General features: G+C 45.6%; 1 protein-coding gene across 4 annotated transcripts in view; it reads right to left on the reverse strand.

Moving 5' to 3' along the window:
• Positions 1–17,116, reverse strand: part of NVL (nuclear VCP like) — a 102,433-nt gene that overhangs the window by 33,604 nt on the left and 51,713 nt on the right. For 3 of the 4 annotated variants that reach the window (XM_087859204.1, XM_087859203.1, XM_045796984.2), the window contains exon 19: positions 9,957–10,063. In XM_087859204.1, coding sequence (XP_087715330.1) covers positions 9,957–10,063 — 107 coding nt within the window. Of the gene's footprint in view, positions 1–130; positions 2,984–9,956; positions 10,064–17,116 lie in introns of those variants that run through there. The other variant, XM_087859211.1, reaches the window with a different exon arrangement.

Here is a 17,116-nt window from a genome sequence, read left to right on the forward strand (position 1 = left end):
TGAGCATCTGACTCTTGATCAGCCCAGGTCGTGATCTCAGGGCCGTGAGATCGAGTCCCACATCAGGCTCCGTGCTGAGCATGAGGTCTGCTTGGGATTCTGTCTCTCCCTCTAGACCCTCCTCAAAAAAAAAAAAAAAAAAAAAAAAAAGCATTTAATTTTCTGTATTTGCCCTAGAGGTCTTTTTTTTTTTTTTTTTTAAGATTTTTTATTTATTTATGTGACAGAGAGACAGCCAGCGAGAGAGGGAACACAGCAAGCGAGTGAGAGAGGAAGAAGCAGGCTCCCAGCAGAGGAGCCCGATGTGGGACTCGATCCCGGAACGCCGGGATAACGCCCTGAGCCGAAGGCAGACGCTTTAACGACTGCGCTACCCAGGCGCCCCTGCCCTAGAGGTCTTTAAGTGTTGCCATGGTTAAGAAGGTAACCAGATGTTTCACAGCAGCCTGTGATCCTATTTGCCCAAGTGTTTTAAACCTTTGAAATTTCTGACAAACTTCCCAATTTCAATTCTCAAATGAAGTCTTTTTACCTTAGACTTAATTTTGAAATTGACCGAAGGGACCCTACAACAACTCCAAGAATTTTTTTCTCTCCTTATAAAGAGGGAGATGTTGAACAACGGCTTACTTGCTATGTCCTTGTGGCGGGGGGGGGGGGGGGCCCTGCCGTGTTTACGGTGCACTGTGTTGGTACAAAAGTCTTGCAGACATTACATAAGATTCCTAGAGTCTGGTATGTCCAGTATAATGTTACCATCATTTTCCCAGTTGTCATTTGAAAATTCTGTCACAGAAACAACTAAATCGGGGCACCTGGGTGGCTCAGTTGTTAAACATCTGCCTTCGGCTCAGGTCATGATCTCAGGGTCCTGGGATTGAGCCCCCAGTCGGGCTCTCTGCTCAGCGGGAAGCCTGCTTCTCCCTCCCTCACTCCCCCTGCTTGTGTTCCCTCTTTCGCTGTCTCTCTCTCTGTCAAATAAATAAATAAATAAATAAATCTTAAAAAAAAAAAGAAAAAAAGAAAAAAAAAAAGAACCAAATCTCCTGTCAATCCCATCACAACGGATTCTAATTGATCTTTAACAACAGACGTTTTTTGAAGTTGTCTGTCATTTACAGAGTTATTATCTTAGACGCTTTCGCAATTATGTTCCTGCCAAAGTAGGTCATCTTCAAGGAGGCGCACAGAAAGGCCTTGGGCAAATACAGGTTTCTGGTAACTTCAGGATCATAAAAATGAACTGCTTAAGAATTTCTGGAACTAAAGGCAAAACCTGGATTCAAACAGAACAGGAATTAATAACACGGGACTGAATGAACTGAGGATTATAGTTTTTACGACTCTTGCTGGAAGCACTGCTGGTTCTTTAATATTTTATTTTTCCAGATTTGAGGAACCATAGATGATTTACAGCAGTTTGGTAAAGCCTTTGTAAACAAAGATGAAACATTTACTTTTCTCCCAGCCTCATCCCCCTAAAATTCAAAAATGAAGGTAACTGTAGAGAAAGACTTATTTGTACCTTTGTCCATATTCCATTCCAATCCTGTTAACTGCTTCTGAGGCTTTGTTACACACCTGTGACTAGACCGGGTCCTGAATTCCAGTTTTCTCAAACATCTGCCCGTGACTCTCCACAGTAACATTTCTGGTCTCCCCACCCTTATGAATTATAATCACTAACAACAAAGACTGTCTTCCAGTCTCCGTTGACTGGCCCATGCCAGGTGGCCCTCACCAGGCAGACGCAGCCAGAGTTCAGGGCTCTGGACTCTGGATCCGCAGCACACAGCTGAACAATGTCACCTGACATCTGGTCTGCAGCAGCTGGAGACCTCAAGTCAAAGTGATGGGAAGAGAAGCAGGCAACCTCGAGGGGGACTGCTTCCTCCTAAGTCTTAAGATGAAACCTTCATACTTCAAACTAACCACAAAACCCTTTCTTCTTTTTCCTCTGCCCTGGTGTTGGCCTAAAAAGGTAACATTATCATCTGTATCTCCCAGGCCATTACTAAGGGGGGAGGGGGGAGTAATCCAACTTCCAAATGACTGCTGGACTTGCCACAATGCTCCTGCCTCAGTTACTCTTGAACAAACTCAGCCCCTCTCTATTGTGCCTGACTCTCTGAGCCTGGGGTCCATTTTCCCGTCTCTGGTTAACAACCCCACACCCAGCAAATCTTGTGTCTAGGCTCTACACAAAGAAAAGAAACAAGGCATGGGTAACCAGAATAAAACCGTCCATGTCGTCTACAGACCCTTCAATTTTACTGGACTCCATGGCTATACCAGAAGGTCCTCGTGACTCAAAATTAGCTCCCTCTGGCAGGTCCCAGCATCCCTGAAATTGGTAGGAATAGATGTAAATGCAGCTAAGATCAGGAACCTCTCCTTAACTCTTGAAAATATTACGAAATCTGCTCCTAAAGCAGAGCTATCCAACAAAAACACTTAGACTCTGGCCAAAGTTGTTTCTCACACTAGCATTGCCCCTGGATCATATTTTAGCTAAAAAAGGGGCTGTCTGCGCTCTGGCCAACACTGCGTATTGCACATTTCTCGGGAAGCTGAAACTTGGCTACATAAAGTCACCAAATGAGCCACTTGGCTTACAAAAGTAATTCCTTCAACAGGGTCTTTCTCTGACTTGATTTTGATTGGTCTGGGTCTTGGGGACCATGGCTCTGAAATGCACTCCAGACATTGGGAATTATCCTGCTCGTAACGACCAGAGGTGGCTCCCTAGCGTGCTTTATTCTCTCAAAAGCTTCAGATGCACTTTCGCGGCCGCCGACCACCAAGCCCACAAGCTCCCTAGGAATGGAGAGTCAGGAAAGGAACGAGGAGAATGACCCACTTAGAAGTCGTGAGCCTGAGGTCATGACCTGTGCTTACCACAGAGCATCAGCAAACAGAGACCTTCAGAGACCAAGCGGGGTGTGGCGCCAATGCCTCAATTTTGATCACATCCACAGGTAGGCTGAACCAATCAGATCAAAAGTGGGGGAATTGTTAAAAAAGAGACAAGGCAATGGACGGAATTAGTTGTGCTGAGTCCCAGTCAGCAAACTGAGACCTAACACCCAACCCAACTGCAGGTTCAGCCTCTCCCAGAAGGTGACCCTCAGCCCCAGGTCCCCACCAGCAGGGGCATGACTGACGTGGGAAGGGATCCTTCAGCCCTGTGGTCTAGAACCAGTGGGTCCCCACTAGTGAGACAATCCCCCCACCCTGCGACAGACCCTTCCAACCCCTTAGGAAGGTGACTTGGTGTGAAACGACGTAGTCCTTCCTAATATACTTGCTCATCCAACTTCCTTTCTGCCTTAAAAAACCTTTCTTTTCCTACAGCTCTTCAAAGCTCCTTTCTACCTGCTGGATGGAAAGCTACTGATTTATGAATCGATGAATTATGCCAATTTGATCTTTAAATTATTCAGTTCGATTGTGTTGTTTAACAAGAACAATGTGAAAGTACCAATGGCAAAGAACTGAAGACTTCACAACGGTTAAAATGTAGGCAGTAATGTCTCTGACACTGGCTGCAGATCTCTGCTTTTTCTAGCTCTCTCTCCTCAGGTAAGGGAAAGCCAAAGTGAAATTACATTACTACATGAAGATAAAAATCTTCTGTATAGCAAAGGAAACCATCAAGGAAACAACAAGATAACAGGAGGTATTTGCCAATGACATTTCTTATATGTCAAAATATATAAATATATGAAGAACTTTATACAACTCAACACCAAAAAACCCCTAAATAATCCCATTAAAATGGGCAGAAGACATGAACAGACATTTCTCTAAGGAAGACATCCAGACGGCCAAAAGACACATGGAAAGATACGCAGCATCACTCATCATTAGGGAAATACAAATCAAAACCACAATGAGATATTACCTCACACCTGTCAGAATGATTAAATTAACACAAGACATAACAGGAGCTGGTGAGGGTGCGGAGAAAGAGGACCCTTGTGCACTGTTGGTGGGAATGCAAACTGGTGCAGCCGCTATGGAAAACAATAAGGTTTTAAAAAATTACAAATAAAACTACCCTATGATCCAGCAATCGCATGACTGGGTATTTACCTAAAGAATACAAAAATACTAAATCAAAGGGATACATGACCCCGATGTTTATAGCAGCATTATCTACAGTAGCCAAGATATGGCAGCAGCCCAGCTGTCCATCAAGGGATAGATAAAGAAGATGTGGTACATATACACAATGAAATATTACTGAGCCATCAAAAAGAATGAGATCTTGCCATTTGCAATGACATGGATGGAGCTAGAGAGTATAATGGTAAGTGAAATAAGTCAGTCAGAGAAAGACAAATACCATATGATTTCACTCACACGTGGAATTTAAGAAAGAAAACAAATGAACAAAGGGGAAAAAAAGAGAAAGGGGGGGGGCAAACCAAGAAACAAACTCTTAACTCTAGAGAACACACTGATGGTCACAAGAGGGGGTGGGCTGGGGGGATGGGTGATGTAACAGATGGGGATTAAGGAGAGCACCTGTCGTGATGAGCACCGGGTGTCATATGGAAGTGTTCAATCACTACAGTGTACATCAGAATCTAATACTACACTATGTTAATTACACTTCAATTAAAAAGATGGTTAAAATGGTAAATTTAAGTTAAACATATTTTATCACGATTAAGAAAAAGGAAGCTAGGACCCATTTACACTATTATTCCTATAATTCTGATTAAGCATTAGATGTTATAGAACACGGGTTCAAAAAGTATTTCATGTTGTACCATTAATTTTCTTTCTTTTTATTTATTTGCTTTCAAGATTTTTTATTATTTACTTATTAGAGAGAAAGAGAGAGAGAGCGCGCGCGCACGCACAAGTGGGGGGCCGAGGCAGAGGGAGAAGCAGGCCCCCCGCTGAGCAGGGAGCCCAACACGGGCCTCAATCCCAGGACCCTGAGATCATGATCTGAGCTGAAGGCAGATGCTTAACCCACCGAGCCACCCAGGCACCCCTCTTTTTTATTTTTTAAAAGATTTATTTGTTTACTTGAGAAAGAGAGCATACAAGCCAGGGGACGGGCAGAGGGAGAGGGAGAATCTCAAGCAGAGTCCCTGCTGAGTGCAGAGCCCGACACAGGGCTCGATCTCAGGACCTTGAGAACAGGACCTGAGATGAAACAAGAGACTGGACGCTCAACCGACTGCGCCACCCAGGCACCCCTGTAACGTTCATTTCAATGATTACATCTAAACTTAATCACAGAAACCTATTCTTTGTCACATAATAGACTCTGGAATCAGAATGATATCTATTTACATAGTTGATCATAAAAAAAATAAAGGAAGGAAAATTAACTTAATCTTACCACGATAACATGGTAACTGTCAGTCTGAAATTTCTTGCCAGTCTCTGAACATATACAAGGAAACGTACCTGTCTGTATCCTGCTCGTCACTAAAATGGAAACTAGCTGAACATTTCAATATGCCTGGATCACTGTTACGAGGTTCATAAACATTACCTGTTATTATATCTGATATTCTTAGCTCATGAAAATTTAACAGATAACGTTTCTAGGTGAGATGTTAGTATTTATTTTAGTCTTCTGGGACACACTATAAAAAATAAATGGGGAATTTTGGGTCTTTTAGTGGGATTTTTACCGCTATTTTAAAGACTACGTATTATCTCAAAGCACGTGGCAGAAATTTTGATTACATTTATTAAGGAAGAAATAGAAGTTAAAAAAAAAATTCCCTTTGTCCAAGGGGGTTTTGGTGGTAAGCATTTTGCTACCACATCATTACCAGAGACATCAAAATAAGTAATTTGTTATTGCTAATTTTCTCTTAAGAAACAGACTCCAAAAGATACTGAGAAGTTGCTCTGACCTACAAGTCTTTTCAGATTTCTAGGACCAAGTATTTTACTGTCATCCCCCCCTTCTATTTCACGTATTAATAGGATAAGAGGAAACTGTATATACAACAATCTGGGGAATTTGAGTAAAAATCTGGCAAACTTTGGAACTGAAAGGGTAAACACTTTCATGCCACTTTTTCTCAGTTTGGGCAGATGTGCAAAGAGTGTGTTCAGGCAGGCGGTCTGACTGTGTACTTTCCCCTGCAACTGGAGGTTCTGCGTCCTGTCCCGCTGCCCCCTCTGGCTCTAGCTGTGAACACAGACCTGTGAACAGGAACATCCCAGGCCCCGGGGGGAGGGGGAGGCAGGAAGGGAGGGAGGAACAGGGAGCGGGAGGATGGAGGGAGAGAGGGAGGAGGAGAGTAGGCTAGGTGTTGCAGGGTGAGCAGCCCTCTGCCCCGTGGGCAAGCACGCAGGCACTGAGAACCCTCCCCCTGCAGGTCTGTGTATGAGGTTCCGAGGCTCCCACGGGAGCAAGCAGCACACCCTTAACTGAAGCAAAAATATCCACTGAGGTCAAAGACAGGAAATCACTGAAAGCCCTCCTTTGCCTTTATCACTGACAGATGCTGAGAACTGACCACAGAACAGTCCAAACCACAGTGCTGCAGAAAGCGCCTTTTAAAGTCACATTGATTTTCCTATTAAAATGTCTTTCTGTTTTTTTCTTTCCATAATCATAACTTGCCCGAAGACCACTGTCTCTAATTCTACACTCTTCCTCCTCAACCTCCACATATGCACCAGGTAACTAATCTTTAAAAAAAAAAAAAAAAAAAAAAAGATCCCCGCCCCCCCCATCTACTGTATGCTCGCAACAGAACATCGGGGAATACAAGGTGGTGGACAGAAGAAGCGCAGCCCCTGACGTCGGGCCCACTGCTGAGAACATCAGCACTCACAGCCAGCCAGTGGTGTTCCCCTGCTGAACAGAACACAGACATCGACAAACACAAGCACTCTGCATCACAATATCTGAACACAGACAAGTGTGACAGCATCCAAGCCTCAACGACCAGACCCCTGTCCTGGCTGACACGCGTGACTGACAGCTGCTTCTGCAGCAATCTCTGTGTCCCCGTGGTCCAGCCTTCCTTCTGGGTAAGACTGAAGACATCCCGTCACAGCAATACGGCCGCCTAAAGGGACTCGGAGCAAAGCCCCCTGCAGCCTCCCAGACCTAAGGGACCACAAACCACCGACCCCACTGAGACGAGCTGCCCACAGCTCTCCCCGCACATCTGGTGCAGCCACAACGTGGGGCTGGGGGTCAGGACGGCACGGATGAAGCAGGACAAAGACCTGTGAACCCACCCCCGGGGCACCCAGTGCCCGTATCTTGGCGGACTTTCTTCTTTACGCAGCTGAAATCCCTGGGCGGTACAGCCCCTCTATTTCCCTCCGCGCCACGGGAAGGGATGTGCTTGTGTTGCTTTATAAACCTGCGTATCACCTTCTTGTCTAGGAGACCGACTCCTCCGAGGGAAGGCCTGTGTCCGAGGCTTTCCCGTCCTCACCGAGCACACACCACCAGGAGCACGAGCAGTTCGTACATGCTTGATGACCGAGAGATCCTTCACGTGCACAATATTCTATTATCTTATTCTCTTAATAATTTTGCCTTTGAGGTGGGGTGTTTTGAGCATTTACCTGAGTTTGAGGGCTAATAACTATGGCAAACAGCACCAGGATTCTAGCTGAAGGACGTGTCAGGCAGTCCTGCGGTGCTGAGCACCCCACAGAGGAGAACACGAGGGAAACAGCGACCGGTCATCATTCTGGGTCCAAACTGTGCAGCGCTGAACACCACACAGCTCTGGTCTGGCACGCCTCCTCCAGTCTTTGCCTTAATTAGTGCTGCCCCAGGGGCAAGAGTGGAAGGATTATCATGCCATCAGAACTACAAGGAACTCATGGAAACAAATTAGGAGCGCGTGCACATGCTCGCGTGTTTGTACACACATGTTTTAACCAAAGCAAACAACACCTCACTAACACAGCTCCTGGGCAGAGCCCAGGGCAGGGATGGAAACGCCGCTTGCACTCGGCACCGAACTCGCTGGCTGCAGAGAAGCAAGGACACCCAGCGACAGCAGGGTTATTTGGCTGTGGCACAACGGACGTTGTGGGTCGGATACTTCGCGCTGTGGGGCTGTTCTGTGCACCGCAGCTGGTTTGGTAGCACCATCACCTCAGCCTGGGCCCCAAAAGTGTCCCCAGACGTTGCCAGGGGATGGGCCGTTGGCAGTCAGACCGCCCTAGATCGAGAGCGCTGCACTGAAGCCATGTGTCTTCATGTCTCTGACCTGCAGCCACGGGCTGGTGGCGGCCAGAGGGCTCTCCCGAACTCCCAGGCTCCAAGCTGACTCGTGCCTGGATACCGACGGAGCACCAGAACCGCAGGCAGCAGCATCTCCTCATTCCCAGCCCCTCATCCACTCAGTGGCCTGAGTGGAGAGCTTCTCCTCCTCTGTCTTTGCCCCTCAACTCTACGGTCAGTCTAGTGTCCTGTTCATTCACACCAGACCCAGTTCTCACACTCCTCTTTGCTGCGCCCCTGACACGGTCTCGTGTCCAGAGCGCCTCACTGCACAGCCTCTGGCTTCACTTCCTCCCAGCAGCCTTCTAGACTGCTCTCACTGGGGCCTCCACCCACAAAGCTGGTCACCCTCGTGCCCCCTCCTTCGGGAGTAGCTGCCGACACGGCTCTATGCAGCTTTAAGTAATGACGGCCCGGAATCTCCCTCTGCCGATACAGAAGGAGACTACTACACACGTAAGGTTTAACATTTACTAGTGGCAACCAAATAAAGGCACGAACCGTCTTGTCCGACTCTTGGTTTCAGCTCAGGTCGTGATCTCAGGGTGTGAGACTGAGTCCTGCTCGGCGCAGTCTGCTTAAGACTCTCTCCCTCTCCCTCTGCCCCTTACCCCCACTCTCTCTCTCACAAATAAATCTTAAAAACAAAAACAAGAGCGGTTCTACCGCTTACTGGCTTTTCTGATCTTTTTACATTTTTAACCCGTAGAGTGCTATTTTAGGAAACAATATCTTTTATGGAGAAAAACATTTACTGGAGGTTTTATAATTGCTTTAGCTTTGACTTCTTTTAAATTAAGAAAAGTTAACTTTATTTAAATAACGAATTTACATCTATGGCCCCTCCTCTGAACAACCCACCACCCACGCTGAGTAAAGACGTCTGGAATGATGTCTGTACTAAATGTCAAAGCACATTATTTTCGCAGTCGTACAATTTAGGGTGATTTGCTTTCTTCTTTGTATTTTGTCTGTATGGTTTATTATTTTTATAAAAATAGTGACATGAATACTATACAGGCATCATAAAAGTTGGCGTGCATCAGGGGTGCTTGGCTGCCTCAACCGGTAGAGCGATGAGTTCCAGGCTCACATTAGGTGTAGTTTACTTAAAAGGAGGGGAGGGGCACCTAGGTGGTACAGTTGGTTAAGCGCCCAATTCTTGGTTTCAGCTCAGGTCATGATCTCAGGGTTGTGGGACTGAGCCCCGCGTCAGGCTCTGTGCTCAGCGCAGAGTCAGCCTAAGATTTTCTCCCTCTGGCCCTCCCACCACTCATGTAAACACACTCTCTCAAATAAATAAAGAAAATCTTTAAAACAAAAAAAAAAAAGTTGGCATATACAAACATGGAAGACGGATTCAACACTGTGACTGAGACTCAGTTTCCCTGGATATTTTAATGGGCCTGTATCTATTCACTTCTCAGCTCCAAAAGCTTCTATTCCATTTCAAATTTCTCTACGGGCAATTTCTCTAAAGTAACAAAGATCTAAAAGAACAAAGAAGTGTGATTAGAGTAAAATCTCAAATATATCAGTCGACCATTTAACTCTAAATATCCCTTTTATTTTAAGCAAATAAAAAAATGGACAGTCTCTTCAATTATCAAAATCATTCACCTTTTCTTTGGGCGAGCAAGTATTTAAGGCTACAGATACTTCTCTGTATCTAAAAGGAGAGAAACACCCACAAAAACACACCATTTCCTTTACTCACTTTTGTAATGGTTTTTAGGATGGCCAGGCGGTCTGCTGGGGGTGGCAAACCCACAAACAGTGTTTTGTCTAGGCGTCCAGGGCGCAGGATCGCAGGGTCAATAATATCTAGAGAAGAAGGGAGGATCAAGTCTATAATAAATAAAATAGAATCTTTTAAAAAATATAATTAACATGAAATGTGGGAAGAGGACTTTTTTTAAAAGAAAAAATTGATAAATTAGACTTTATTAAAATTGAAAGCGCCACTTCATCAAGGTATATCCTTCAGAAAAGTCCAGCCCACGTTCCTGCCCAAACCCACGTGCCGCCAGGGTTCTCTGGCTCAGATGTGGACCACCACATGAGCCTAGAATTCCGGCGGGTTTCTCTCCTTGCTCTGACCTCGATACCTTCTCCCAGTTCGGTGTGTGTGGGGGGGTCCCATTACCCTGTCCTCAGTCAGGGCCAAATGTCGCATCCTCCAAACTGGCCCCATCTCTGAACTTCCCCTCTCTGGGACCCCCTGGAATGCCGCCAGGGTTATCTTCCTAAAACACCTGCCGACCCTCACCTGGTGCTCCCTGTGCAGAACCAAGCCCACATCTCTCACCACAGTGGGAAGGCCCTCAAGGACCTGATCACTCCTGTCCTAGTTCTATCTCTCTCCTCACATTCTCCACGACTCCCACACTCCTGACCAGACCTCTTGCCGTTCCCTAAACAACCCTAGAAGGCTCAAGCCTTCTTCTCTTTGCTCTCAGTGGTTCCTTTCTCCGAAATACTTTCTTCCTCATTTACACATAGCGGGATTCTCAAACAAGGCCTCCTCCAGGAAGCCTTCCCCGAGCCCCCCAGAAGAAACTCGCCTCCTTTGTGCTAACCAGACTCTTGGTACTAGGAGCAAAGAGCAAGCCCCAAACTCTGCCTGACACTGAAGTTCATTAGGAACATTCCTGATTCCTCTACAAAGAGCCCCTCAACCATTCCAGAGAGGCTTCCCATAGCTCACAATGATAAGACCATTGTTCACAGGCAGGCGCACCTATAAATAATGGGTCTCGTGTTTTCTAATGAACACACTAAGACTTAACCATTAATTTATTCTCCCATAAAGAGGTAGAGTTCTTTTTAGATGAAGTTCTGATTCTGTTAGTTTTGTTCTTCAGTTAGCCAGGGGAAGCTAAATATTTAATGCAGTGATCTTTCAATGTTCAACACATTACTGGACTTTCTCTTGAGATTCTAGGATATACTACTTGGAAATACGGAAGAGAAGGAAAGTTGATTATGTTAACACCTGCAGCAGCACGATGGAGCGCTATCCCACAGGCCTGAGCACTGTCTTACCCTACAGGGTGATGGACCCCACATACTCAGGTCTCAGGAAATCTTTGCAGTTTAAAAAAATTACTGAGGACCCCATTGTGGCCTTTCCCTGATGCTCTTCCCTGACACCCTTGGTCCCCAGGTAGCTGCTCATCTGTTCTGTCACTACAGATTAGGTCGCACTCTAGAATTTTATAGATGGGCAAGCATGCACTATGTACTCTGCTTTCTTTTACTCAATGGAATTGTTTTCAGGTTCCCCTAAGTTCCTGTGTGCATTAATGCTTGATTCTTTCTTTATGGCCGGGTAGTATCCCACTGTGTGGATATGCCTCGATTTATTTTTCCATTCCTCTGTTGACATTGGTTTCGTTTTGGAGCACTCACGTACAAGTCTTGGTGTCCTCTCTGGTGAGTCCCTAAGTGTGGGATGCACAGCAGTCTGGCCACATCACACTGCAGGGATAGGCTGAACTTTAAAAACACCAACAAACTGTTTCCCAAACTAGCTGTGCCACCTTACATCCCCGTCCTTGCCAGTACTCGGTACAGTCTTTCTAATATTAGTCAGTTCCTCTAAGGTGTGTAGTGGTGTCTCACTGCGGCTTTTCGCCTGCATTTCCCTGACAACTGACGAGGCGGAGCACATTGTCACGTGCATCTGCCGCCTGTAAACCTACTACAGTGAAGGGTCTGTGCAGTCTTTGGCCAATTTTTAATGTTCTTCCGTTGTTGAGTTTTGAGAATTCACTCTATGTTCTGGATATAAATCCTTGATCACATTTACATTTTGTAAGTATTTTCTCCCAGTCTGTGTGGTTTGTCCTTGTGTTTGCTCAGTGGCATCTTGTGAAGAGCAGTTCAATTTATCCTTTTGTTCTAAAAGATTGTGCTTTTGGGGTCACATCGAGGAAATCTTTGCTTAATCCATGGTAGGAAAACATCTGTCCTCTGTTTTCTATCAGGAGTTTTACAGCTTTGAGTTTTCACTGGTCTTTGATTCATTTTGAGTTTTTGCATGTGGCAAGAGGTGTGTGGATTAAAGGTGATTTTTCTTGCATATGGTATCTTTTCTTTTTTAAAAATTTTCTTTATTTATTTGAGAGACGGAGAGAGAGAGCACGAGTAGGGGGAGAGGGAAAGGGAGAACCAGGCTTCCCGCTGAGCAGGGAGCCCAAAGGGGGCTCGATCCCAGGACCCTGGGATCATGACCTGAGCGGAAGGCACATGCTTCACCAACTGAGCCACCTGGGCGCCCCTTCCATATGGATACCTGACTGTTACAGCACTGTTTGTTGAAAAGGCTATTCTTTGTCCACTGCATGGCCTTTGTGAGTTTTTTTTTTTAAGATTTTTATTTATTTATTTGAGAGATACACGCTGCAACAGGGACGAGCCCTGAAAACAGGATGCTGGGCGAAGGCAGGCAGACGCAATGGCCCCATTACGTAAGCTAGCCAGGACAGGGAAGCCTACAAAAACAGAAGTGCTGCAGGTGGGGGAAAGATGGCGAGTGAGGGCCAATAGACAGACTTCCTTTTAGGGTGACGGAAATATTCTAAAATCAGATCGTTGGGATGGCTGTGGGAGTCTAAAAATACACTCAAAACCACTGAATCTTGTACCTAAAACAGGTAAAGTTTATGACATGTCACCTCTCAATGAAGCAGATTTTCTTAGAAACTGGATCCATCCTCAGACTAATGAGACCATCGATAATATGTTGAGTGAAAATTATTACAAGATCGGTTAGCCTTCATCAAACAGAAGTAGGCCTCTTCTTATGATTCACTAAACAAATACTTCCTGGGTTCTCTTATGCACCAGGTTCCTATAACCCAGCAAGAGTGATGCCAGGGCCTAAGCCATCTTTAAAAGGGAAGTACTGTGTCAAAGGGCAAGATACACAGGTCTGACTACGGCCACAAGGCACTGCCGTGACCCAAGGCCAGACAGGTAAGGGAGCACGGCAGCTTACTCAGAACTCAGAAGTGGCTGAATATCCTACAAGTATGAAGTGAATTTTCCTTGTAAGCCACCCCGCCCCACCCCGCCCCCGTCACCTGACAGTTACTAACGGCTTACAACAGATAGGGACTCTCAACTAGAAGCTTTCTCTCAAATGTAAAACTGTAGACCTACTTCTTGTCTGGAAGTTTATCCATCATAATGTACTTACTTCTTTCTTCACCTGAGCTGTACACAGAGGGCAGAAACTTTCTGGATCCTGTGTGGCTATGGGAGGACACAGACTGCTGCCGAGCAGAAGAAACAGTAACAAGCTGGCGTGGCTATTCAGGTCTCACACATATGTGTGCTGGGCAGCAGTGTTTTTAACCAGCGAGATGGGGGATGAAGCGGGAAGAGACAGTTCCTCGGAGCCAATACTGGAAGAGGGGAGATCAGTCAGGGCGTCTGTGGTCTAGATGTACTTTCTGGGGTCGAGCAGGGGAAGCAGTGTTTTTCCAGGGCAGGCTGTGGACTGTGGCAGACCACACAACACAGGAGAGCTGTTGCGGGTCCACAGAGCAACCACAAGGTGGAAGGGTGACAGAGCAATCTTTCACTTACTTTCTAAAAACCAGTACCTCAAAAAGTAGGGGAAAAATTAAGGCAGAAATGGAAACTAGGAGAAAAGAAGAAATTTAAAAGACCCATTCAGGAGGTTAAGACTCACTAAGTGCTGCCCATACACACAAAACAAATAAACAAAAAGTCACATAAGGTGCACCTGGCTGGCTCAGTCCGTGGAGCATGTGACCCTTGATCTCCAGGATGTGAGTTCCAGCCCCACGCTGGGTGTAGAGATTACTTAAAAATAAAATATTTTTTTTTTAAAGTCACATAAAAAGGATCAGGACGACATAAAACTTTGAAGAGGAAAAAAAGCATGTCCTACAAATTATGAAAAAAATGTTTTCAACTCAAAATCCTGTACTCAGCCAGGCTACCAATCAGTAATGAGTGTGGAAGAGAGATACCCTCAAATATACCAAACTCAAAAAGCCCAGACTGGAGACAGAGCAGAGAATCCTCCAGAAACAAAAGCAAAATACACCACAGACACAAATAATACCGACCACTGTCTGCATATCTGATGAAGAACAGAAAAAAAACAAAGCAAGAGAAAGAAAACGAGAGTTTCTACATCTAAGAATGAAAAGGTTATGCGAAAATAGAACCCTGATCACAGTATAACTCCTGGGTCCACAGAGAGAAATAGGTACACTGTCCTGGTAACATAAACACTGACTGGTGATTCAACCAAAAGTTGTGCAGAAACCATATTATCATGTGGAGACGATGGGGTGGCAGTGATGGTGGCCGCGTGTGGAGAAACAGTGAATTTAACAGAAACCTTCATGTGCCTTAGAAAGTAGTAACAGCAGCATATGAAACTGATAAGAAACAGCAGTATGAGCATATTTGAAAATATGGAGAAAATACAGAAGAAACAGCTCCCGGACTTTACCAGTGGTTTCCTCTGGGCAGGGCGAGGGTGGGTAATTTTATCTTCTGCTTTTCAGTGTCATTTGAATTTTAATAGCTGCCTTCCTGTGGGGTTTCTCTTTTCATGCTGGACAGGACAGTCTCAGAGAAGGCCCAGCGGAGAGCTCACATTTCCACCCCTCTGCCCTCCCCAGGTCCCTGGGGGTCACGCGCAAGAGTACAAGGCTGAGGGGGTACTAGCGGAGGCCCAGTGGGAACAAGGCACCCCACCTTGGGGAGTGTGAACGGAGGCAGAGCGAGGAAAAGAAACACAGAAGCTGGACCAAGGAGATGACCCAGATGTTGGGAGTCACCTGACCAGGGCTTTACTGCCATCACAATAAAAGCACGTATGGGAGCAATCACGAAGAGGACTGAAACAACTGAAAAAACCCCCTAAGTCTCAGCAAAGAAAGAGAAGATACAAATAAGTAAATGGAAAATTTTCAACTGCAAAACTTAACGAAAGGAAAAACTCACTGGACGGGCTCAGTGGAACCATGGAGATGACAGAGAGAATCCCTGAACCTGAAGAACAACAGAAATGACCAAATCTGAACACAGCGGATGGAAAAAACCAGCAACAGAGCCTCAGCGGCTTATGCGACTATAACAAAAGATCTAATGCGTGTGTCACAGGAGGCCAGGGAGGAAAAGAGAAAGAGCTTGCAAATATTTGAGGGGCGTCTGGGTGGCTCAGTCTCGGTTTCAGCTCAGGTTGCGATCTCAGGGTTGTGGGACTCTGCACTGGGTGTGGCGCCTGCTTGGGCTTCTCTATCCCTCTGCCCTCCCCTCCTCTCTCTCTGTCTCAAATAAATATTTTAAAAATACAAAATAAAATTAAAAAAATAAAAGCAGAGTACAGTGACATCCTCCTTGTGCAGTTAGGACATTCAAATGACAGCAGGTCTGTGTTCAGAAACGACGAGTGCTGGCAGGACATGGCACAATTTTCATGTAATGGCAGACAAGAACTGTCAACTCAGAACTCCCTATCTAGCAAACACAGGCTTCAAGAAAGAACCTGAAATCAAGACATTTGCAGGTAAATGAAAACCAAGAAAATTTGCTACAAGTTGAACATACCTAAAAGACTAGCTCAAGAAGTTCCTACAGCTGTGAGTCTGAGCCCCACACTGGGTGTAGAGATTACTTAAGAATAAAATCTTAAAAAAAAATACAACCCAATTTTAGAAATCGGGCATAAGACACAAGAGGTACTTCAGTGAAAAAGATATAGGATGGTAAGTAAACACACAAAAAGATACCACACACACACACAAGATACCAAACACACATAGAGGCTGATGAGCCATTCAGGAAACACAAATCACAACCGCAATGAGCTATCACTATGCATCCCTCAGGATAAAATACAGGGACAACACAAAATACTGGAAGGAAGCCAACAAGCTGGACATCTCATTACTGACAGAGATGTCACACATATACTTCCCATATGACCCAGCCACTGTGCTCCTAGACATTTATTCCAGAGAAATCAAACCTTAGGTCCATGCAAGAACCTACTCACATGGAGGCTCATGGTACGTGTAACCAAGAGTGGAAACAACCATGACGTCGCCCTGGAAGAGAAAGGTCAAACTGCGCGCCTCCCCAGCACTCAACAGGAGCAAACTGCTGATCCACGCAAGAACCTGAATCCATCTCAAGGGCATTATGCGAGGTGCACACAGCCAACCTGAAAGGTCACATTTTGTATGATCCCTTTCACATAAACTCTTGCAGTGACACGGTGTAGGTAAGAGCAGGTTAGCAGTTGCCTGGAGTCACGGGTGGAGGACAGAGGCGGCAGTGACTATTGAGGGCAGCTCGAGGGAGATCTTGGTGCTGATGGAATAGTTCTCATATTGACCGCTATGGTCATTACAGGAATCTACATGTGTGTCAAACTGCACAGAAATAAATACATGTTATACAAATGTCTGTGTCCTGGTTTTGACATGGTGCACGGTGCCACAGTTATACAAAGTAAAAAAAAGCAGTCACTATTTTATAAAAATAGAAAATACAGAAGAAAATGAGATGGTACCACTTCCTCACACAAATCCCTCCATGGCTTCCCATCTCAGCAGAACACTCGTGCACCTTCAGTGGCCTCCAACGCCCTGCACACTCTCCATGCGTGCTCCATCTCACTCCAGGCACCCTGCCTTCCAGCTGGTTCTGCAACATGGCAAACATCGTCACACGGGCCTTCACACTGACTGCTTGCTCTCTACCTGGAGCGCTCCCCTCCCAGACTGCGTGGTTCCATCCTTCACACTCTCTGGGCTCATGTGAAACAGGACATCAACTGCCTCTATTTTGGCCTCAGTCTGTACTTTCTAACTGATTAGCTCT

Source organism: Ursus americanus, chromosome 2 (assembly GCF_024610735.1).
Source record: "Ursus americanus isolate L20-20 chromosome 2, mUrsAme1.1.p, whole genome shotgun sequence".
NCBI classification, from domain to species: Eukaryota; Metazoa; Chordata; class Mammalia; order Carnivora; family Ursidae; genus Ursus; species Ursus americanus.